Below are 23155 nucleotides of genomic sequence, written 5' to 3'. Positions count from 1 at the left end.
TTTTAATTTTTAATGGGAAAAATTCTGTCATTTGAAGCTGTTGGACAAAAACCTATCCAATCAACCTAAACCATAAAATTCCTCACTTCCCCTATCATTAACCACATCAGCTGAAGTATCCTGTACAGAGGTGATGGTCCTTGCAGCCTCCCTGTTATAATGACCACTTCGCCGAGAAATCATACTGGTTTTAAGAGCAAGAGAACTAACAAAGCCTCGATTTCCTACAGAGGGATTTTTAAAATGTATTTATTTTTACGTCCGCACACTACTTCTAGCTCGGATGGAATTAATTTTCTTCATAGCAGCTTGTACAGTGCTGTGTTTTGGATTGTTACGGATGCACAACTAACCATAACAATTTACGAACAACAGTGTTGACAGCACAGGGATGTTTTAGCTATTGCTGAGCAGTGCTCGCACAGCGTCAAGGTTACCTCTGTTTTTCAGACTGCCCCACCAGCAAGTAGGCTCGGGCATAGGCAAGAGGCTGGGAGGGGACACAGCTGGGACAGCTGACCCCAACTGACCAAAGGGATATTCCATAGCGTATGATGCTGAGCTCAGCAATAAAAGCTGCATGAAGGAGGAGGAAGGGAGGATGTTTGGAGTGATGGCATTTGTCTTCCCAAGTAACCGTTATGTGTGATAAAGCCCTGGCCACCAATGGGAATTCCTTATTTTGCTTTGCTTGCGTGCATAGCTTTACTTGTTAAACTGTTTTTACCTCAGCCCAGAGTTTTCTCACTTTTACCCTTCCCATTCTCTTCCTCATCCCACCGGGGTGAGTGAGTGAGCAGCTGTGAGGGGCTGAGCTGCATACTGGGGTTAACCCACAACACTCCCCTCAGCTTCTCTCCTTACCACCTTCCCCATGACACATTCACTAGTTAAAAGGCAGTATATATGCTGGAACTGACTCCAGACACAGTGAGTGTTGACTAGCAACGATCAGCTATAAACAGATGTCTGGCCTATAGCTCTTGCTCCTCTTCCCCTTCATTAGGGGCATTTTTTAAATTTTGCCATCAAGTTGTATACGTTAGCCTTTTGCTCTTTTTCAGGTTTGGATGAAGAAATAACAGAAATGGAGAACAGAAATCTTGTTTCTCAAAAAAAACAGATATTAAAAAATGCTCAACAAGAGCAAGAAATCAATTATAAAATCTGTAACATATCAATCTGCTCTCCAAAGGGAATTTTGTCACTACAGGCAGTTTAAAGCAGACTTGACGCTGATGTCCGAAGTTCGAGCATATTCTTTCACTATTATTTCTTGCACTGAGCTCTTGCACTATGTCCTTACCTTTGAAGGTGACCTAGGAGGAGATGTCCATTATCAAACTCCCTGTTGCAATGCATCACAGGACAAGATATGGGACTGCTGTTGACTTGTGTCTGACCTGCCCTCTTATAAATACCCCTTTTTCCACTGTTAATGGTGCCTGGTTTGAGACCTGTGTTGTAAAACAAAGCACTTAACCAGAATCTGAATTATAGAGGCTTAATAAAACAAAACAACACACAAGCCCTAAAGCATTTAAAAATCAAATTATATTGGTTGTTAAAAGCAAGCTAACAATGCACTGTAACTCAATCCTACTAGAGTAAGTCTGCTCCTTCAGTTAAGAATCTGTCTCTTCAATCCCCAGTAGGATTACTTTTCAAACACTTTAACACCCTTCCTCCAGGCAGTATTTTAAAATGATTGAACTTTCTGAAGTTATACTTACTTATGTAGACATTTTCCTGAGCAACAGTTCAACAGTAATATTTCTCCTTCTAGCATCTTTGCTTATAAAAGTAGTTAACATTGCCTTAGTGGGTTTTAGACTTTGTATATTAAGTTTTCTAAGCAGCAAAACATTAGAAGAATAGCTTTTATGGAAATGAGTGTATAAGAACTTTGAAATGCCACACTCTAGCAAAGTTAATATTGTAAGATTTGGTTACGCATAAGAGGCACCTGCAAGCTCAATGTCAGTATTGCTCAATGCAATTACCATGTGTTCTATTCTGCAATGCAGGACTTAGAAAATGCATCACTGAAACTTAGTTTCCTATTCTTACCTGGCATTTTTAACCACTGGTCCACACATAACCTTGCAGCTTCTGTGTCACTGTGTTCCCGAATAAATTCCAGCTCTTGCAACCCATGAGCATATTGGGAATCAACTTTCTCCTGAAGGGGAAAACATATCAGGCAAGGTGGCGATAAAATTTAAACAAAAAATAATTAAAGATTAAGTATGTATACCAAAACTTACATGCAGGTCTCCAAAAACCTAAGGAAAAAACCCCCACAAAAACCTAGGGGGTGGGGAGGAATCTTACAACTTGACTAGCTTCTATATAATGCAATAAAGATAGAATGTAACAGCAATTAAAAAAAAATTTAAAAAATAGTACTAATTTTTGTGCCCTAAACAAAAGCTACAGCTTAGGTCAATTAATTTACTTTTACTGCACCTACTGAAGTTTCTGAAGCATGTAGATAACCAAGATGATTTTTGAGATTGTAAGATTATAAAAAGAAACAAATAATAATGAAACTAAAAAAAAAAGGCAACACAAAATGGTTATTGAAACCAAAGAGTCAATTTCTTCCACTGTTGGGGCAGAGGGGGAAGGCAGGCAGTTTCACTTTGAAGAGTAATGTTAATTCTGCAGATTGCATTACCTGATGAGGAGTGAGGAGCCACCCAGCAGGAAAATATTCATCATTAACAAAAGGATTTTTTAACCTTCATTCTCAGACTACTTTAAATGCTACACAGCTATCTCTGACTCCACTTTACAGTTTAAAAACTATGTGGAGACATTAACAGATTGCCAAATTCTAAGCAGAGAAGACAGGAGAGGGATGTAGGCCTCTGTACTTCACGGCTACCTTGGACTATATCTAGCAGCCTTTTACTCTGTTGTATTATAGTTGCATAGTCTATTGTAGACTGTAACAAGCTGTAACTATAGCACAATTATGTGACTTTAAAAGCCATTAAGAGTATTCAGAAAATTAGACTGGAGAGTCAGCATGTTCCACAAATACTGGATTTGCATTTGTCTCTGTTGAATTTCATTAGGTTCTTCTAAGCCCACTCCTTCAGGCTGTCCAGGTCCTGCTGATAGCAGCCCTACCCTTAAGCCTACTGACTGTACCTCCCAGTTTGTAACAAAAATTTAAAATTCCATGCCTTTCAAATGGCTGCACAATACAATTAATAGCATTCAACTTCAAAATTATGCCTTGTACATAGACAATTTTATCCCATTATAAAATACTATTTGATACAGACATTTAACGTGGCAAACAGCTTCCCAAAAAATCTCAGACAAAAGCAGGTAGATAACTAGGCTTGCTGCATGATAGTTTGTGATAACTGTTATTTTTCAATTATTTAACCAGAATAATTGATGCTAAGGTCCTTCTGCTATATATACAAACAAGAGAACAAGTTTTTGTCATTGGCTTGCAGGAAGTTAGGTTCCACCACCCCCTCCCACCCCCCCCCTCCCCACCTTAGGAACTGCAATAAGACTAGCAAATTGATTAGTTAAAAGCCATATTGTGTTTCAAATGATGCCGCAGAAGCAAAAATCGCTAGTTGCTAGTTCCAGGTCTAGCTCACCAATCTTTTTATTTACCTAGTAGTGAAAACAAACACACTTGTGACTACAAGGCCTGTATTATGCAATTCTACTGAACCAAAATATGTCCAATACCTTAAAGGCTTTGTTTTTCTCTTCTTTTTGTTGTTTCTCTACTTCAACATGGCGTGCCAGACGATCCAAGGTTGATGCAACTCGTTCCTTCTGATAGTCAATGTGATCTTTACGCTTAGTATTGCTCTACAATTGGAAAGTTAAACTTTTATTTGGTAATTGTTAAGTAACAGGCACTAATACAGTGAAAAGTGATGCCCAAGCATCAGGACATAATTCAGTACAGATACTCCAATCCTAAGTTCCATGATCTACCTTGCTAGTTTTCTCTTCCTATTTACCAGCATCTGTAACTTCTGTTAATAAACAAACAAACAAAACAACCTCCACCTCCCTACATATTCAAGGCAATTCAACGTCAACATTAGCCTTGCCAAAGCACTGGAAGGAACATGGATGATTGTGCTGGGTGCCCTAGAAGTCTCCAACAAATTAAAAATTATGTAAATTCTTCTAAGTAGGTAAACAAAATTCCTGAAAATTTCAAAGCCAACATGCAGCCCATCTGAAAAACTGAGAACTGGTATCATTCTTGCTCAAAGACAACATTGCCCAATATCTTCAGAAAGGCAGATCATTAGCTTTTTCTAGCATAAGGGATAGGGTATACACTGTAGTTTGCTCCTGTTACACGATCAGCTCTAGCAATCATCATGGTGGAATGAGCCTGTGCATATACAGAAGACCCACCTTTCCTTAAGAACCAGGTTTATTATACACATCCTCTACTGCAACACTGGAAAACAGAAGTCAAGAGATGGCCGCTGCTACCAAAAACAACTCTAGTAGAGTCAATCTCAGTCACTGTCCCTCTCAAAGGCTCCGCAGAGTAGGCCCAATAAGCTTGGGGGATACATGAATTGACCAGCCTGCTTCTGACATACATTCTTAGGAGGGCTTATGAAGAATGAGGTTGAGTTAAGACCAGGTTGTCATCAGAATAAGGTCCTCCAACCTATAAACTGCTCCTAAAAAGTTATTTTAGAAGGAAAAGGCCTAGGAGTAGGCCAGATACATCTGCAGGCTAGACTGGACACACTGAATTCTGAGGTCACTTGTAAAGTGACATTTTTCTTCGACATACTTGCTAAAACCACTGAAAGCCAAATAAAAGTTCCAAATCCATTTCAAGAAGGAAAAAAATGGCTCTGGAAAAAATGAAGTTCCACTCAGCACTAGGTAAAAATCAAAAGACTTTAATGTTGGTTTATTTATTTATTACTTGTTAAAAATATCTCTAACAAAGTTTTTTTGTTAAGAGTAACTGATGGGAAAAAAATACAGCAGACTATTTTCTTCAACCGAGAAGTCCCAAAATACATTATAACATACTCACACGAATATAAGAACTGCTGTTAGGTTCTTCATCCTCACTGCTGACAAGATCAATGCATTCAAGTACAGGCCTTAAAGGTCCTTCCTGAAAAAAAAAAAGTGTTAAACACACACACACACAAGCATTAAATTGTCTTCCTCAGAGATAAAATGTTGCATCCATTACAGCACATTGTCAGCATTGGCAATATCTGAAGGAGTATTTTACCAAGGTTTCAAGAGGGCACAGTAATGAAATCCATGCATGGCAACTTTCCCACTTAACAGACTAATCCACAAAATTGGTAAAACATGCAAATAAATAAGTATTCACAAATTATTAAAATATCAACTTAACATATAGGTATCAACTAGAAAAAAAATCAAATTAACAGTCTTAGCTTGCTTAATAACCTTATATTCTTCATCTTCTCAATCAACTTAGATCTACACTTTTAAAGATACTCAACTTGCGCCATTAATTCAGTGGTAATAGGGTAGCAGACTGTTACCAAGAAAGGAACAGTCTTAGATTTCACTAAGCAACCCTAAATGTTTTTTCGTTGTTTTTCAGGGTTTGTTTTCATTTTGGTTGTTTTTAAAAGACACAAATTAAATTCTAACTCCAAAAGCATGTTAGGTTGACCCTGGCTATGTGCCAGGTACACACCAATCCGCTCTATCACTCCCCTCCTCAGCAGGACCAGGGTGGGAAAGAAAATAAGATGGAAGAAAACCTTGTAGGTCAAGATAAAGGCAGTTTAATAAAGCAAAAGCAAAGGCCACATGTGGAAGCAAAGAAAAATCAAAAGATTTATTCTCTACTTCCCATCAGCAGGTGATGTCCAGCCACTTCCCAGGAAGTAGGGCTTCAGTACACATAATGGTTGCTCCAGAACAGAAAGGTCATTAATAACAAATGTTCCCCCTCCTTTCTCTTAGCTTTTACTGCTGAGCAGACATCATATGGTATGGAATATCCCTTTGGTCAGTTTGGGTCAGCTGTCCTGGCTACATCCCCTCCAAAGATCTTGGCCACAACAAGACTGCTGGTGAGGGGGAAAATGTTGGAGAGACAACCTTGATGCTGTGTGAGCACTGCTCAGCAGTAGCCAGAACACCGGTGTGCTAACGCCACCCTTCTAGCTACCAATACAAAGCACAGCACTATGAGGGCTGCTGTGGGGAAAATTAACTTCATCTCAGCCAGACCCAATACAAAAAGAAATTAAACTCCTTAGGCATGTCAAACATTAAGAAAGTAGGAAACAGTTTCCTACACATTTAAGCGCTGAAGGCTACTCCTTTCTGAGCAGGTACTCCATAAGCAGGTTACAAGTGCCTTCTCTGTATTGGAATCACAATGAGGGGGAAGTAATTTTATTCTAAAAGAAAATACATTTCACCCATTCACACCACATACTCAAAAGCACAAAGACACACATCCAAACGTCTGTCCAGCATTCAGTTGCAAAGATGTGCATCCAGGAAGCCTGGTCAGGACTCCATGCAGCGATATGGAGGACAAAGGACCCTGGCTATCAACAAGTACTTCAGTTTTATCTGTTCTTCCTAGCTTGGCAGCCATGTGCTCCTTTTGCATATTTCTGATCTTTTGTCTCTTTCCATACTGCCCCTCCTGTGTGAGTCACTAAAGGTTACTGATTGTTTTTGTCTCCACCTCAGGATGTCTTAAGGCTCTAGCCCTGTTCTTTGTTTTCTGCAATCATCTTAATGGTTTAAGCCTTGGCTTTAATTTGTGTGAATGCTGTCCCTTGCTTTCCTGATATGTGTCTTCAGAAAATTCTTGTAGATGGTCTGTGACTTCAATGACCTGCTAGTCCAGGTAGTATCAACACCAGTTGATTTACACACCTTCCTATGCCTCCTTTTTTTCATTCCATCTGGTGCTTCCACACGTGCATGTCTGTGTGTGTGTGTGCGTGTGTGTGCGCATGTGTGTGCATTCCCATTCACTCTCCATTCATACAAATTTTCACATTTCTGCTACAGGCTTCTGGTAGATAGCAGAATGTTGGCACAAACATGAAAAAGCAAATGGAGAAGAAAAATTAAAATCAGCAACCCAAACTAAGCACATAGGTCATAAGTTTTTTAAAGAAGATGTACAAAACATCTGGAGCTTCATCCACACTCACTGCGACAAGAGCCTTCATTTTTTAAAGGCAAAAAAAGAAGCACTACATCCACATAATCTGATGTCATGCAAAAAATCCCCATATCATGCTACCACATTATCACATGCCAACTAAATAATCAGTATAATGAACATGAAACAGGATGAGTAAGTCTACACCAAACAAAAATATTCCTAGTGACCCTATCTTACATCCATGGTCCAATGTGTACCCACCCATCTTCAGCTAGGGGCAAAGTTAACTAAAGTCTCCACATACCATAAAAAGATTCCCATCCAAATTCTGAAAGTTATTATTTAACCTCAAACCAAAACCAAAGATAGTTTAAAAGTTTTTTGGTAGTGACAGGGGTGGTGGCTGGTTTTTTTTAAAGTCTGTATATGCAATGCCATCTATATCATATGACCAACTTTTTGATTAAAACTGCAGTATTAGCCATTTGTCTGGTAATATCGCTGGCTGACACCACAGAGCTGTTATATACTCCAAAGGTATTCTTTATTTGTTAGAAAGTTAAGTTTTCCAGGCAGAAGAAGGATTTACGATAGTCAGCAGACTTGACTTCTTGAAGAGGTGCAGTACTGTTATCCACCACTTCTGCCATATAATTGGCAGTGTCCTCAAGATCTTGACAACCAACACACTAGGGCAGGTTAGGAAGATTTATTGCCTAATGAGAAGTAGCAGAGAGAACAAGAGCATGCAATTCCTTCTGCTGTCCTTACTGCATCTCATTCTTTACATTCTTCCACCTTTCAAGGCTGTAAAGCTGTTCAGCTGGCCAGGCATAAACGGTCCTCATTGTCTCACTGGGGAGGAAGTGGGCTGAGATCTTGGACAGATGACAAAAACTTGTATAAATCCAGCTGCATGCCTCAAATTACCCCAAAAGTGTGCTTAACATTTTTTTGTGCTTAACTTTATTAAAAAATAAAGAGAATGTGGTTTTACAAATAAAATCTAAAAAAAACCCCAAAACAATCCTTGACAGATTTGCTTTTGTAGAAACTGACCACCTCTATAAACTTATAAGAAATTAAATCTTTATTGAACAACAGGTGTTAGCAAGTAACAGTTCAAAGACACACTCAGACCACCTCACTGCCCAATCAGTTCAATAATGTGTTTTGAAATGTTCACTTGATCCTAACAGCTGTAGCTTCTTCAAATGCAGAGATTTTCCTTATTTCTGTTTACTTACTCCCTGGGTTCAGCAACTAATTAAAAGTTAGGAAATTGATGGCTGAAAAGCGGAGTAACTTGCTTTCAAGCCTAGGAAGTTCTAGTGACCAGAACAGTAAATTCAATGTAACACAAGTAATATTACAATTGTTTAAATGTTGTTTGCATTCATGAAACATTCTTTTTTTCCTTCCAAATTCTGTGCCCCCTACTACATGATTTTTGTGTACTACTTTTTGAAAACAAATGTACTATATATAATTCTTTAAAATGACTCCTCAAAGACACAGACCCTTATTTTCCACAAAAATAAAATGGGGGAAAAAAAAGAAAAGCCAAACCACCACACCATCTGCCTATAAACACTCCTGAATAATAACGCAAGTCTCAAACATAGCATTTATTTAGGCTAGTTTGTGTTTCATTCATTGGTAGTTTAACCTTTAGATGAAGATTAAGAACAAATACTGAAGTTAAGAGTGTAAGAACTACAATCCTGGGTCTGATCAAGAACTCATCTGTGCTACAAAAGATTATTTTGAGAAAGTATAAGAACTGGGGAAAACAGTATAAACCTACCCCAAGTATATCTACTCAGGAACCGCTTAAGTCAGTATGTGAGAAACCGTGACTGAAAGTAAATATCACAACACTGGTTTAGAGCCGTCCCAGCGGAGTGCCATTACACAGAAAATACTCCAAATACTACTTCTGAAGAAACAGTCACTTCAGTGTGGGCTCATCCTGGCAGCAGTGCTCCTCTCTGCCAAAAGGTGTTCATACCAAAATGAAAGTGGAAGTTCAAAGCCTCTTTATTCAGTGGCCCATACCAAAATGAAAGTGGAAGTTCAAAGCCTCTTTATTCAGTGGCCCAGGACAGACATCATCCTCATGGAGGGAGACTGAGTCTAGGACTAGTCTCCTCTTTAAATGTTCACAGAGACCTTCTGAGAATTTCATGCAAGCCATAGCTTCAGATGGATTTCCTATATTTTTAATCTTGATTGGAGAAGTGGTGCCAGATGAAACATATAATTTTTCCGGCAAGAGAGAGCAGGTATTACAAGCAAACATTCCCAATTAGTACTCCAGCACCACACGGAGGGAAAGTTCTCACCAGTGGGAATTTAGCTTTTGCTCTGTTGGCTCACCTCTGCAGAAGGGTGAGCCCCAAATTGAAAGTTAAGAGAAGTTTAATTACTTCATTTTTTCTAACTGGTTAAACTAAACAGTAACATAATGCAAAGATAGTGCCAACCCCAAGGATTCCATAATTGTAGGAGAGTTAAGAAGCTGAGTATCAATTAGGTTCATCCAACTCTTTGGATGTCCCCACAAGATGACCACCACCAGCTAAAAAGTATCTTGGCACACAAGAGCCTGAGATTACAGAAGAACCAACATGGACAAGCACTCAACAAACAGCTGATTGTGGCCTCTCTAGCTGACTATACTGGCATACTTGGCATCATCAATGCCAAGCCACCAATGCTCAGTACTAGGATATGCTCAGTCTTCACATCCTTATAAGATCCTTCACATTCAAAAAAACCCAAACAAAAAAAACCCCATGCTCTACTTCTCAATTACTTCCCTAAACAATCTTCAAAAGCCACTCTTCTCACCAACTAACAGCCATGACACTAAGCAATAAACCAATGGCTAAATCGCAGCTATTTTGGTTACTGGAAGAATTTCTAGGTTTTAACTGATAGAAAATTAGCTTTTGAATCTCTAGATAGCTGTGGTTTCTCTGCTGTTATTCATAGCTTTGGCTGAAAGCATTAGCATTGAACCAACAAAACTGGCATTTCACTATGCTATGCAAAATACTAAATGTAACAGTTAATATAATCAAATCTGTTTAATCGGTGGCTGGTAAAGATGGAGCCTGTCGTGGTTTAACCCCAGCCAGCAACTAAGCACCATGCAGCTGCTCACTCACTCCCCCTTACCCAGTGGGATGGGGGACAGAATCGGGAAAAGCAGTAAAACTCATGGGTTGAGATAAGAACCGTTTAATAGAACAGAAAAGAAACTAATAATGATAATGATAACACTAATAAAATGACAACAGCAATAATAAAAGGATTGGAATGTACAAATGATGCGCAGTGCAATTGCTCACCACCTGCCAATCGACACCCGGTTAGTCCCCGAGCCATGATCCCCTGCCCCCACTCCCCCCAGTTTATATACTAGATGTGACGTCCCATGGTATGGAATACCCTGTTGGCCAGTTTGGGTCAGGTGCCCTGGCTGTGTCCTGTGCCAACTTCTTGTGCCACTCCAGCTTTCTTCCTGGCTGGGCTTGAGAAGCTGAAAAATCCTTGACTTGAGACTAAACACTACTTAGCAACAACTGAAAACTGATATCAGTGTTATCAACATTCTTTCCATACTGAACTCAGAACGTAGCACCATACTAGCTACTAGGAAGACAATTAACTCTATCCCAGCTGAAAGCAGGGCAGAGCCTCATATTAATCTCCAAGGACAGTTTCTTCTCAAGGAGTTCTGTGAAACTCATTTTTACTGCCTCCAAAAGTTTTCTCACAAAGTCCTAAACTGTGGTCTCACTTTCCTTCCCTCCCTCATTTCAATCAATCTTTGGGTAACTAGGCCTAGCTAACAGACACCTAGTCTACTGATGTATCATGTAAGGTTTTTTGTTTGTTTGTTCAGTTTTTAAGCTTTACGTGCATTCAGACCAAATACCCATTTACTTAAAAAGCACAAGTAAATTTTTACATAGACACACACTAGCATACAGAAAGTATGACACTAGCTTTCAATATATGTGACCACAGACTTAATATATCTTTGACAAAATAATTATGTGAGCATAATTGTGTATACATATGTAAACACACTCATTATCATAGAACAAGCTTACATTAAAATAAATTTAAAAAACAACACAAGATACACTATTTGTGCTCTAAACCTTTGTCCCAGCAGACTTCCAGCTTTAAGACTGCTGAGTAACTGACCAACATTGTGAACCAACATGCACTTAGAAAGTTTTGATTTCTGTAACCTACCAAATACAAAAATCCAAGTTCTTGGCTGACCTGGGTTGGGAGCAAAAATAAAAGTCCTGCTTCAGAGATGCCTCATAACACCTCTACAGTTTTATTGTGTTCCTGCTGTGATGCAACTGAAAGCCAGAGATACAAATACTTGAGTCTATATCTAATATTTAACACCCCAGGGGGAAAGAAAACAAAACATTAAATGGTAACTATCATGTTTCAGCAAATCACTTGATTTTGGTATATCCCAGAGCCAAGTGTTCTTCAGATATAATTTTTATTGGAAAATAACAATTACAAGCAAACCCAAAAACTTTGAGTTCCTACAGAGGTCTTAAGGAACAGGTAAAGAACTGCAATTGGTTTTTAATGAATCATTTTTTCCAATATCATCAGTTCCCAAAATAGGCTGGAAGTCCTCTTCAGGTTTGAAATAAAAACAAACACTCATTTACAAGAAAGTAAGTGGCTGCTCCAACTCTTTCAGGACAGAAAGAAGCTGTATCTTTTGTTATGAAGTGCTCCCAAAACATTGTAAAAAGGAAAAGCTGCAAAGTATATGAAGTATGTTTGGTTTTCCTGGATTTCAAATTGAATCAATTTAGAGCTCACTATTGAATAAGTCAGGGCCTATGGAAGTATGTTTTCCTTTGAATTCAGATATTTGAAATAAAAATCACCAATAGTGGAAAAAAACTTGACATAAATGTAATATTGCATCAGAAAATTAAAGTAATTTTTAAATACATATATCTTCAATTTTCCAGTTGAGTTTTATTTTGGATACATAATCCTTATGCATACTTAACAAATGTTTACAGAAAATAAACACAAAATACCCTCCTTAACAGTGTTTACCATTATAACACAACAGAGGAGTCAGGAGGTATTTAAACACTTTATAAAACTATATATTATTTTGAGGTCCCACACAGAGTAACAACGGTAAGAAAAGTCCTTGCAGGAAAGCCACCAACTTTATCAGGGATAACTTATATTTTTTAAAAGAGCAGCATAATGATGAGCCTCATCTTTAAAGAAATTAGTCAGAAAATAAAAAAAATGAGTGGATCAATACCACTAAAAAAAAACCCAAATCCGCAAAAAACAATTCAGGACTCCAGTGCTTTCAGTGCAGGCTGTAGCAACTTGAATAATCTGCCTACTTATAGACCCCATTAAACCTGTGAATCTCTTCACTCTTGCCTTATCTTTCCCAAGGAAACAGAATGGGAGCCAGGAATAATGGCTTGCATTGTAGATTAAATTGTATTTTTCTGCTGGTGTGCAAAACTTAGGACTTTAATGATTTTAAGTGGACAAAATATGTAATGCAGAATTAAAAGGTGGGAATTTATGGAATAACAGTTCTAAGTTTCCTGAATGAGGGTGAATCTGTGACTTTAAAAAGCTCAAAAACTCTGGCAGCAGCAGAGATTGCTTTCGGTCCATCAAATAAGGACTCTTTGTCATAGTCCTACGGTAAGAATTCAAACACCCTAAAATGAGCGACTGAAATAGAAAAAAAACCAACAAAACCACCCCAAAACAAATAAAAAACCCCACACCAAAAAACCACCCAACTTGCAGGAAAAGAAAAAGAAAAAACCCAAAACAAAACACAAACCCACAGAGATCACATGGCCTACAACTATTTGTTTTCCATCAAAATGAGCACAGGTCGAGATATCCAAGTGTCTTCTCTAATTCAATTTATACAGTACCACCTGGGTGCACTGGGTCCTCAGGCCATGCAGTAAAATAGTACTCAGATGATCCAAGTAGCATGCATACAAAACATTTATGAAGCTTATACGCTTCTAGTCATACACATTATTATATGGAAACAATGATCTAAAGCTAGCCAAATAGTTTAGAAATCCTTTTGCAAAGTCCAAGTTCACCCTCACTCAGAGGAGCAAATGGGAGATCCTAGGACGCATTGCTGACATTAGGTGATGGGCAGGGTCACACACCTTTCCCCTTGTATTCATCAATGACAACAGTAAGCTCCTCACTCCAAAATACCAATTCTGCACAAACAAGCCTAAGCGCAGTCATCTTCCTATCTATAGCAGCCTCTCTCAGAAGCCATCATCACTGGGATCACAAAGGCTCCATATTATCCACAAGTGAAACCAAGCTAAAAAAAGGTAGCAGAAGCATTGATTTTAATAAGTCTCTTATCTTTCAATTACTGCTCCTGGTGCTCCAGCAGCCCTTCAATCATTACACATTCAAAGTTATCCTAACCATCACTGGGATCACAAAGGCTCCATGTTATCCACAAGTGAAACCAAGCTAAAAAATGGTAGCAGAAGCATTGATTTTAGTAAGTCTCTTTTCTTTCAATTACTGCTCCTGGTGCTCCAGCAGCCCTTCAATCATTACACATTCAAAGTTATCCTAACCATCACTGGGATCACAAAGGCTCCATGTTATCCACAAGTGAAACCAAGCTAAAAAATGGTAGCAGAAGCATTGATTTTAGTAAGTCTCTTTTCTTTCAATTACTGCTCCTGGTGCTCCAGCAGCCCTTCAATCATTACACATTCAAAGCTATACTACCTTCCTCATTCTTTGCCTAATGCTTCAAGAAAACGAAGCTTACACAATCATGCTACACATGAACGCTTATGTGTGTATATAATGAATTTTGAACTCAGTAGTCAATTTTGACCAAATCAACTAAAAGACTAAGAAGTGTCAGAGATAATCAACTACTTACAATTTCTGAAAAAATATACATGTCCCCCATACTTGACCACCTAAATACGCCTGTAGAAAAAGTCTGTACATTGAACTTAGGCTTTAATCAAACACCATACAAAATAGAGAAAAAAAAATCTAGTTATTGTTCAGCATTAAAAATAAGACAAATGCATAGGAAACCATCCATTATTAGTCCTGGCATCAATTAACCACTTGATCTTATTTGCATGACTTGTTCCTTAGGAAAAATCATCTTTCTGTTCTTGCATGTATCCCTGCCATCCAGCACCACTTCACTGATGACTGATTGAGGCCAGAACACAGGCCAGCATGAAAAACATTCTGCTTTTCTTGGATATGCAATAGATCTAAGTTTCCGAAAGTTACATTCACATAAGCCACGACAGCATTAGACTACGTGTTGTACTGTAGCTATTACACAGTGCTTCACAATTTGAGAGGACTGTTTAAGGACTCTAACCCATTATTTCTGTCCTCTTCTTCTAAACAAAGTATAGTGGTTTTGACATGGTTTTGCAGAGTGAGGAGTGCTTTATTCCATTAACTTCAGTACCACTATTCATGAAGCAAAATGCTATACAATATGATTACCAGAAAAGTAATCTACAGTGACCGCTCATATACCTCCTTGATCACTGTAATCCCCCACTCACCTGCTGGGATACTTAAGTCTATATTCTCTCTATAGCACCAATGGACATCTTATACCCTTCCAAAGAAAGGGCACATAAACCTTTAAGATAAATTTGTTATCTGCCATAAAGAGTCACAAATTAAATTATCTTTAAATCCAAAAGTAATGCTTTCCATCAAAATATAATCAAGATCATCAACACAGTACTCAAAGACCCCCTCCTATTTTACTGAGCTACCAAAAGCACATTTACTACAAGCAACAGTGTGTTTCCAGTATGAGATCTACTTACTCCAATGAACTCAATCTCATCTTCGCTTTCGGAAGCTGGTGATTTACTCTTGCGAATGTTGACAGAGCTATGAGACTCCATTATCTAAAGAGAAACAAACCAAAACATACTTCATCATTTTATTTTGCAAGTTTTCCTTAACTATATAGGATTTTCTGGTTTATGCCTACTTTGGCTTTACAGCCTACCTGCACTCAACAAGCCTCTCCATGTCATTCACTGACAGTTATCAGTAATACCACAAAAAGCGGTAACAATTTTGACTCGAGTCACGCTACTGTATTTTTCCAAATATGCAAAACGTGGCCTAATCTACAAAGCATCCCAGCACCTATTTTCGTCCAGCAACCACAGCTATAGCAAACCGCCAAAGTTCATTAACGTGCTCAAGTCTGAAAACCCCAGCAAGAGACAGACCGGAGCTCTAGCCTAACGGCGCGGCACCACCGCCAGAACACAGAGGACGGTTTAGTGACAGACGCGGGGCGAGTTCAGGCCTAATTAGCAGCTACGGGTGCTTTTGGCCGCTTTAGGACCACCCCAGAGCCAGCAGGCTGAGCTTCTGGCTTCAAAACCAGCGCCGTCCTGCCCAGCGGAAGATCGCCGTGAGCGGCGCGGAACCGCCGCCCGCCCGGGCGCGGCCCCGACGGCGCGGTCCCGGCGGGCGGCTTTGCTGACTCACGTTTCTTCACCCGCACGGACACCCCACCCCGCGACGCCCCGCCGCCAGGCCGCCCCGCCGCCACAGCCCGGGATGGGCGGCGGGTGAGGAAGCGGCGGCTTCGCCGGGCGCCCGCTCCTCGCCCGGCCGCCCCGCGGGGGTCGGGTTGCTAAGCGACGGCTCCGCGCCCCTCGCAACGCCCCGGCCCCGCTCACCGCGCCGCCGCCGCCAGCACCCGAGGGCACACCAACGCCCCGACCCAGCGCACCTCCGCTTCCTCTTCAAGCCGGGGGCGGCGGGGAGGGAAGGGGGGGGCGGGAGCGCGGCGCGGCTTGCCGGGATTTGTAGTTGCTGCCTGCTTCGCCTCGCTCCCCCTCCTCTTCCCCATGGCAGGTGCGGGCGCTAGGGCGACAACGCCATGGCGCAGCCCGCCACCCCTCGCAGCGGCGTTTCGGGGCTCTTTCCCTTAATAACGTCCTGCCTCACCACTTCCGCCTTCAGTTGGGTTGCGTAGAGTTCCTGCTCAAAGGCGGAAAACCCACACGCCGCTTCCGGGGGAGGAGGAGGGTGGCGGCCATGGGGGCTGACAGGTGAGGGGGAGGGGGGGGAAATCGCCTCTCCCAGAGGCGGGCGCGCGGGCCGGGCCCTTAGCGCCGTGCAGAGGCGGCGGGGCGGCCGGGAGCTGCCCCCGCGTCGCTGTGCGTTTTCAGCCTGCCAGTTTTCAGTCCACCTCACCGTCTGCCTATCTGTCCCAGACATCAACAGCTTGGGTGTGAGAATCTTGTGGAAGACGGTGCCAAGGGCCTCAGTGAAGTCCAGATAGACAATGCCCGTTGCTCTCCCCTCATCTACCAGGCCAGTCACTTTATCATATAAGTTTGTCAAGGTGGTCAAGCATGACTTCCCCTTGGTAATGCTGTACGGATGACTCCTGATTATTTTCTTCTCACTGAACTGCCTGGAAATGGTTTCCAGGACTAGCTGCCCCATCACTATCCCAGGGATCAGGGTGAGGCTGACCGGCCTGTAGTTCCATGCGTCTTCCTTCTTGCTCTTCTTGAAGATGGAGGTGATGTTTGCTTTCCTCCAGACCTGCGGCGCCTCTCCTAGTCAACCATGATCAGTCAAAGATTTTTGAGAGTGGCCTCGCAATGGTATCTGCCAGCTCCCTCAGCACTCATGGGTGCATCCCATGCATAGGGTCCATGGACTTGTGTATGTCCAGTTTGCTCAAGTATCCCCTGACCTGATCCTCCTCCACCAAGAGTACATCTTACTCACTCCAGCCTTTCCCCATGGTCTCTGGGAGTCCTGAAGGCCAGTCTTGCTAGTAAAGACTGAGGCAAAGAAGGCATTCAGGAACTCACCTGTGTCACCAGGCCACCCGTCTCATTTAACAGTGGGCCCACATTTTCCCTAGTCTTCTTTTTGTCACCTCTGTACTTACAGAAGCCATTCTTGTTGTCTTTGCAATCCCCGGCTAGATCCAATTCCAGCGGGGCTTCAACTTTCCTAACTTCATCCCTATATGCTTAACAGGGTTTCTGTATTCCTGCCACATTACCCATCCTCGCTTCCACCCTTTGTATGCTTCCTTTATGTGTGTGAGCTTGACCAGGAGCTCCTTGTTCATCTACACATTTTTTGGCATTTTTGCCTGACTTCCTGTTCACTGGGATGAACTGCCCTTGAGCTTGGAGGAGGTGATCCTTGCATATTAGCCAGCTTTCTTGGGTCCCTCTTCCCTCCAGGGCCTTATTCCATGGGACTCTTCCAAGCAGATCTTTGAAGAGGCCAAAGTTCACTCTTATGAAGTCCAGGGCTGTGAGCCTGTTGTTTACACTCTTCTCTTCCCTCAGGATCCTGAGCTCCAGCATCTCGTGGTCACTGCAGCCAAGGCTGCCTTCGGGCTTCACACTCCCAACAAGCCTGTCATTGGTATGAGGTCCAGCAGAGCACTGCTCTTCATTGCTCCTTGCCGGCTCCTTCGTGACTTGGAAGAGGAAGTTTTCAGTGCACACCAGGAACCTCCTAGATTGCTTATGCCCTGCTGTGTTGTCCCTCCAGCAAGTATCTGGGTGGTTGAAGTCCCCTATGAGGAGCAGGGCTTGCAAATGTGAGGCTGCTCCTATCTGTCTACCTCATCTGCTTGTTCTTCCTGGTCAGGCAGCCTATAGCAGACACGCACTATAATGTCACTTTCACTTGTCCTCTCTTTAATCCTCCCCCATAAACTCTCATTCAGTTCCTCATCCATCCCCAGGCAGAGCTCCGTGCACTCCAACTGCTCGTTCACATAAAGGGCAACTTGCCCTTCTTGTTTTCCTAGCCTGTCCTTCCTAAAGGGCCGGTCTCCCTTCATTGAAATGCTCCAGTCATGGGTGCCATCCCACCACGTCCGAACAAGATCATAGCCCTGCAACTGCACACAGACTAACTTATAATGTTTGTTCCCCATACTGCATGCATTAGTATACAGGCACTTTAGAGAGGCACCCCAGCATGTTGACTGCCTAGGAAGGGATTGGGGGGGGATTTCTCCATCATGGTGCCTTGTAGGCATTTCCTTGCTTTACATGCAAGTGCTGGAGGTGACCCCGCTTAAGCCCCATCTTGTTGATTTTGTGTTCCATTCCTGTCACATCACCCCATGCCCTTTGCTCTTCGACCATGTCTATCACTCCCTCACAGGGCTGCTGGTTACTCTCTCCCTCTCCATTCTTAGTTTAAAGCCCTCCTTATGCAGTCAGCCATCCTACTGGCAAAAATAGCTTTGCCCTGCTTAGTGAGGTGGAACTTATCTCTCTCAAGCAGACGGTGATCTGCAAGCAGGGTCCCATGGTCATACAACTTAAAACCTTGTCACCAACACCAGCTTTGCAACCAGTTATTGACTTGTCCTGTTAGTACCCTTCTCCTCATTTCCCCACACTGGCAGGATTGAGGGAACATCATTTGGGCCCCCATGCCCATGATTCTTGCTATTTATCTGCTACTGCTCTTTTGCTTCATCATATAGTTGCTTTGAGCCACCCAAAGTAAAAGTTGGTATGAATCATTGTTACTCAATGCATTGGCTTTGAATAAGCTGAACAGTGTAAACATCACCTTTGAGTTGTGCATCTATATAAAAGAGCTGCTAGTATGCAAACAAAGCACTTCACTGGTATGTGCTTATCAAATACACAGGAGAGAAAGGATTCAGGGTTGCATGTTGAAGTTTGATGTTATGGGAGCTTTGTGAACAGACATTTATCAGCAATAACATATCATGTGGTATTTAATGTGAGCATTAATTTAGTGCACTTATTTTTCCTGTAAACAGAGTTACTATTACTAATGTTAGTTTTAAGCTTCCTTCCATATATGAATGAAAAAAACAGCTTTATGATAGAAGGTAGACATATTGAGATGCTGAAAGGAAAAAAAAATAAAAATCACACAACAGCTGAAATACTTTTTCCATGTATTTCCTGGATTTGATGCGTAAACTCATAATTATCCCCTTCTGTAAGATGTGATTCTTGGGTTTTTGTCTTCTACTGTTTGAATGCTAATTAAAACATACTAGTTAAATAATTTGTACAACTTAATCACTATTGTTGGACTGTATAAACAACAGTGATTTGAGCAGTTTTATTTTGTTATTAAAATAATGGAAACCTGACTACCACTTGGAAAATTGAAGTCATTGTTGCTGCCTAAACTTTCATATTTTGCGTTTATAACCTGAATTTGCTAATAGAACATTGATAGCAGCTATTCTGTTTGTAGCTTGCATTTGCACTTAATTACTTTTGGTTCTTGAGAATGGATGAGGTGCAACAGGAACAAGTTACTAGAACAGCAAGGAGGCATTATTTTTCCAAACTCTGATACCCTATGAAACTGACACTCATTTGAATATGAATTTGTCAGCAGTAATTCATGCAAATGTTTACTCTTGCAAACATCCCGTCCAAACATCCTCCTCCTATTTAAACAATACAGTTAAGGAAAAGAAATAGTAAGGGAATTGCCATGCAGTCATGTCATCATTTCCAATATGCTAACAAAGCTCTGAATTCCAAAATTCATGTATTTCAGCTAATTCCTGGGAAAGCACAGGCTTCCCAGTTTGGGTCAGCTTAGGAAAGTTCTTATGCAGAGTTTAGAGAAGAGAAAAGATGCAGCCTGCTGGACTTCTTGGCTGGTGGGCCACCTGCAAGGCACATTCACAGTCTAACTCAGTAAAAGAGTAAGCAATTTTTTTTAAACACAGGCAGTAGATTGCCACAGGTAGGAGCAGACAAACCTAGGAGAGCAGGAGGTACTCATGGTCTGCTCTTCATGAACTAAGATCTCCAAGTCCAAACCTCCAGACAAAGTCTGGATATCACATAGGATGTGGAAGCTGTTTCTGAGCAGACTGTCTTTTTTATAAACTCAGTAATGCTCTCTAGCAACTAATTCCACATATTCATTATGTGGCCTTAATTATTTTCTTTTATAGAATTTAAACATATTTGAACATCCTTTATTAGCTGTCTTCTGTTAATAATTTCTTTTCTTTCCTTAGTGCCCTTGCTTTTTAAATTTTTGTTCTATGCCTGCTTTTATCCCATTCGCTGTCTTTATTTTTTAATTATTTCTTCTCTTTCCTTGGTGCTGTCTCTTTAAAATTTCTTGTCTATGTCTGTGTTTTAGTTCACTGCTGGTATTTTTTACTTCTTTTCTCTCTTTTCTCTCTTAATCCCTTGGCTTTTATAGTTTTCTAGTTTTGTTTGCTGTCTTTATTTTTTAATCAATTTTTCTTGTTTTTCCTTAGTGCCATCACTTCTTAAAATTTCTTTCTACATCTCCATTTTAGTTTTCCGTCATTTCTTTTTGTTTTGTTCAGTTTATTTCGCTAATCCCCATCACTTTTTAAATTGGATACATTTATCCCAGTTCGTTTCGCTGTATTTTCTATTAAATATTTCTTGTGTTTCCTTAGTGCCATCACATCTAAAATTTTCTTTCTAAGTCTCCGTTTTAGCTTGCTGTTGCTATTTTTTAATTTTTTCCTTATTTCCTTAATCCCCATTGCTTTTAAAATTTTCTATCTACTTTTATCGCATTCACTCTCCTTATTTTTTAATTAGTTCTTGTCTTTCCTTAGTGCCCTTGCTTTTAATTTTTGTAATTTTTTCCTTATTTCCTTAATCCCTGTTGCTTTAAACATTATCTATGTCTGCTTTTATCCAGTTCGCTGTCTTTATTTTTTATTATATCTTGCATTTCCTTAGTGCCCTTGTTTTTTAAATTTTCTTTATGTCTTTGTTTATTTAGTTTGCCTTCCCTATTTTTTCATGCTTTCCTCTCTTAATCCCTTGGATTTTTGAACTTTGTTTCTGTGTCTACTTTTACCAAGCTCCCTATCTCTATGTTTTATTTCTTTCCTGTCTGTCATGTACCCCCTTGCTTTTAAGATGTACTTGCTGTGTCTCCATTTATTTTGTTTGCTATTGCTATCTTTTAATTTTTTTCCTCTCTTAATTCCATGGCTTTTAAAATTTTTTAATGCCTGCTTTTATTTAGTTTTCTGTCTCTATTTTTTAATCTTTTCCTCTCTTAATCCCCATTAGTTTTAAAATTTACTTTCTATGTTTCTGTTTATTTAGTTTGCTGTCATTTTTTAAATTTTTCCTTTATTTTCCTAATCCTTGGTGTTTTTAATATTTTCTATGTCTCCTTTTATCTAGTTCACTTTCTCTATTTTTAAATTTTTTTCTTGTCTGTCCTTTACACCTTTGCTTTTTAAATTTTCTTTTTGTCTGTGTTTTACTTCACTGTACTTATTTTTCAATTTTTTTCTTTATTTTCTTAATCCTTTTTTTTAAATGCCCTTTTAATGTCTACTTTTATCCCATGCACTGTCTTTATTTTTTAATTCTTTCTTGTTGTTTCTTAGTGCTGTTGATTTTTAAATTTTCTTTCTGTGTCTACGTTTATCCAGTTCCTGTTTCTATTTTTTAATTCTTATCTGGCTGTCATGAACTGCATTGCTTTTAAAATTTTCTTTCTATGTCTACTTTTCTTTAGTTCACTGTCTCTATTTTTTCAATATTTTGCTCTCGTAATTCTTTTCATTTTGCAATTTTTTTTCTAGGTGTTCTTTTGTCTACTTTTATGTCCCTATTTGTTAATCTTTTCCTGTTTCCTGTATCCCGTCACTTTGAAAATTTTTGTTCTGTGTCTACTTTTATTAAGATGTCTCTCCCTGTTTTTTGTTTCCTGTCTGTCCTGTACCCTGATGTTTTTGAGTTTTCTTTCCTTGTCTATTTTTACCGAGTTCGCCGTCTTTATTTTTTAATCCATCCTAGTCTAGCCTGTACCCAGTTGCTTTTAGAATTTTCTTTCTATGTCTTTATTTAGGTTTTTTTGCTGTTTTTAAATTTTTTCCTCTCTTAATGTCTTCACTTCTGAATTTTTGTTTCTATGTTCACTTCTATGTATTTTTCTGTCTCTATTATTTACTTTTTTCCTATCTATCCTCTATGCTGTCACTTTTGAAATTTTCTTTCTATGTCTAGTTTTATCAAGATGCCTACCCCTATTTTTTTATTATCTCCTGCCTGTTCTGTGTTACATTGCTTTTAAATTTTTTCAATATCTACTTTTATCCATTTCACTGTCTTTATTTTTTATTTCATTCTAGTCTGAGCTGTACCTTGTAGTTTTTAAAATTTTTTTTCTATGTCTTTGTTTCTTGAGTTTGATGTTCCTGTTCTTTAATTTGTTCCTTCATTTCCTTAATCTTGTTGCTTTTTAAATTTTTTTCTATGTCTGCTTTTATCTAGTTCCTATCCCTGTTTTTTAATTCTTTCTTGTCTGTTGGGTACTGTCATTTTTTAAATTTTCTTTATGTCTCCATTTATTTAGTTTGTTGTCCCTAGTTTTTCATTTTTTCCTCCATTAATGCCTTTGTTTTTTAATTTCTTTTCTATATCTACTTTTATTTAGTTTTCCATCCCTATTTTTTTAATTTTTTCCTCCTGCCTTGTACCCTTTTTTTTTAGATTTTCTTTCTATGTCTACTTTTATCAAGCTCTCTATCCCTACTTCTTTAATTCTTTCTTGTTTGTCACATACCCTGTTGCTTTGTAAGTTTTCTTTGTGTCTTTTATTTTTTGTCTTTTCTCTTAGTTCATCCCCTGGCTTTAGAGGGTCTCCTCGACACACTTATCTCTGGAGTGTTATTTGTACCCCTCTCGGTTTGTCAGAACATCTCAGGTCATCCCTCTTCCTCGGAGCAGTCTTTCTCTCCTCTCCTCCATCTCGCTTGCCTCCAGTGGGTCAGTGTCTCCCTCATGACATCCGTACTCTGTTCAAATCCCCTCCCGAGCACCTTTGTGCCCTCAAGCCTTCTTCTGTGTCTCTGGCCACCTCAGCACCCCTCTA

At 39.9% G+C, this 23155-nt stretch overlaps 1 protein-coding gene across 1 annotated transcript in view; it reads right to left on the bottom strand.

Moving 5' to 3' along the window:
- Positions 1-16838, bottom strand: part of ZNF451 (zinc finger protein 451) — a 44806-nt gene extending 27968 nt beyond the window's left edge. Inside the window, 6 exon segments of the mRNA XM_069804560.1 lie at positions 1307-1457; positions 2071-2182; positions 3724-3849; positions 5060-5143; positions 15073-15156; positions 16169-16838. Of these exon segments, the coding sequence (XP_069660661.1) occupies positions 1307-1457; positions 2071-2182; positions 3724-3849; positions 5060-5143; positions 15073-15156; positions 16169-16723 (1112 nt within the window). The 5' untranslated portion in view covers positions 16724-16838.
- Positions 16839-23155: the final 6317 nt, after the last annotated feature.

Source organism: Haliaeetus albicilla, chromosome 17 (genome assembly GCF_947461875.1).
Source record: "Haliaeetus albicilla chromosome 17, bHalAlb1.1, whole genome shotgun sequence".
In the NCBI taxonomy this organism is placed as follows: domain Eukaryota; kingdom Metazoa; phylum Chordata; class Aves; order Accipitriformes; family Accipitridae; genus Haliaeetus; species Haliaeetus albicilla.
Note: the sequence above shows the minus strand (reverse complement) of the source record. Positions and strands in the feature narration are given on the sequence as shown.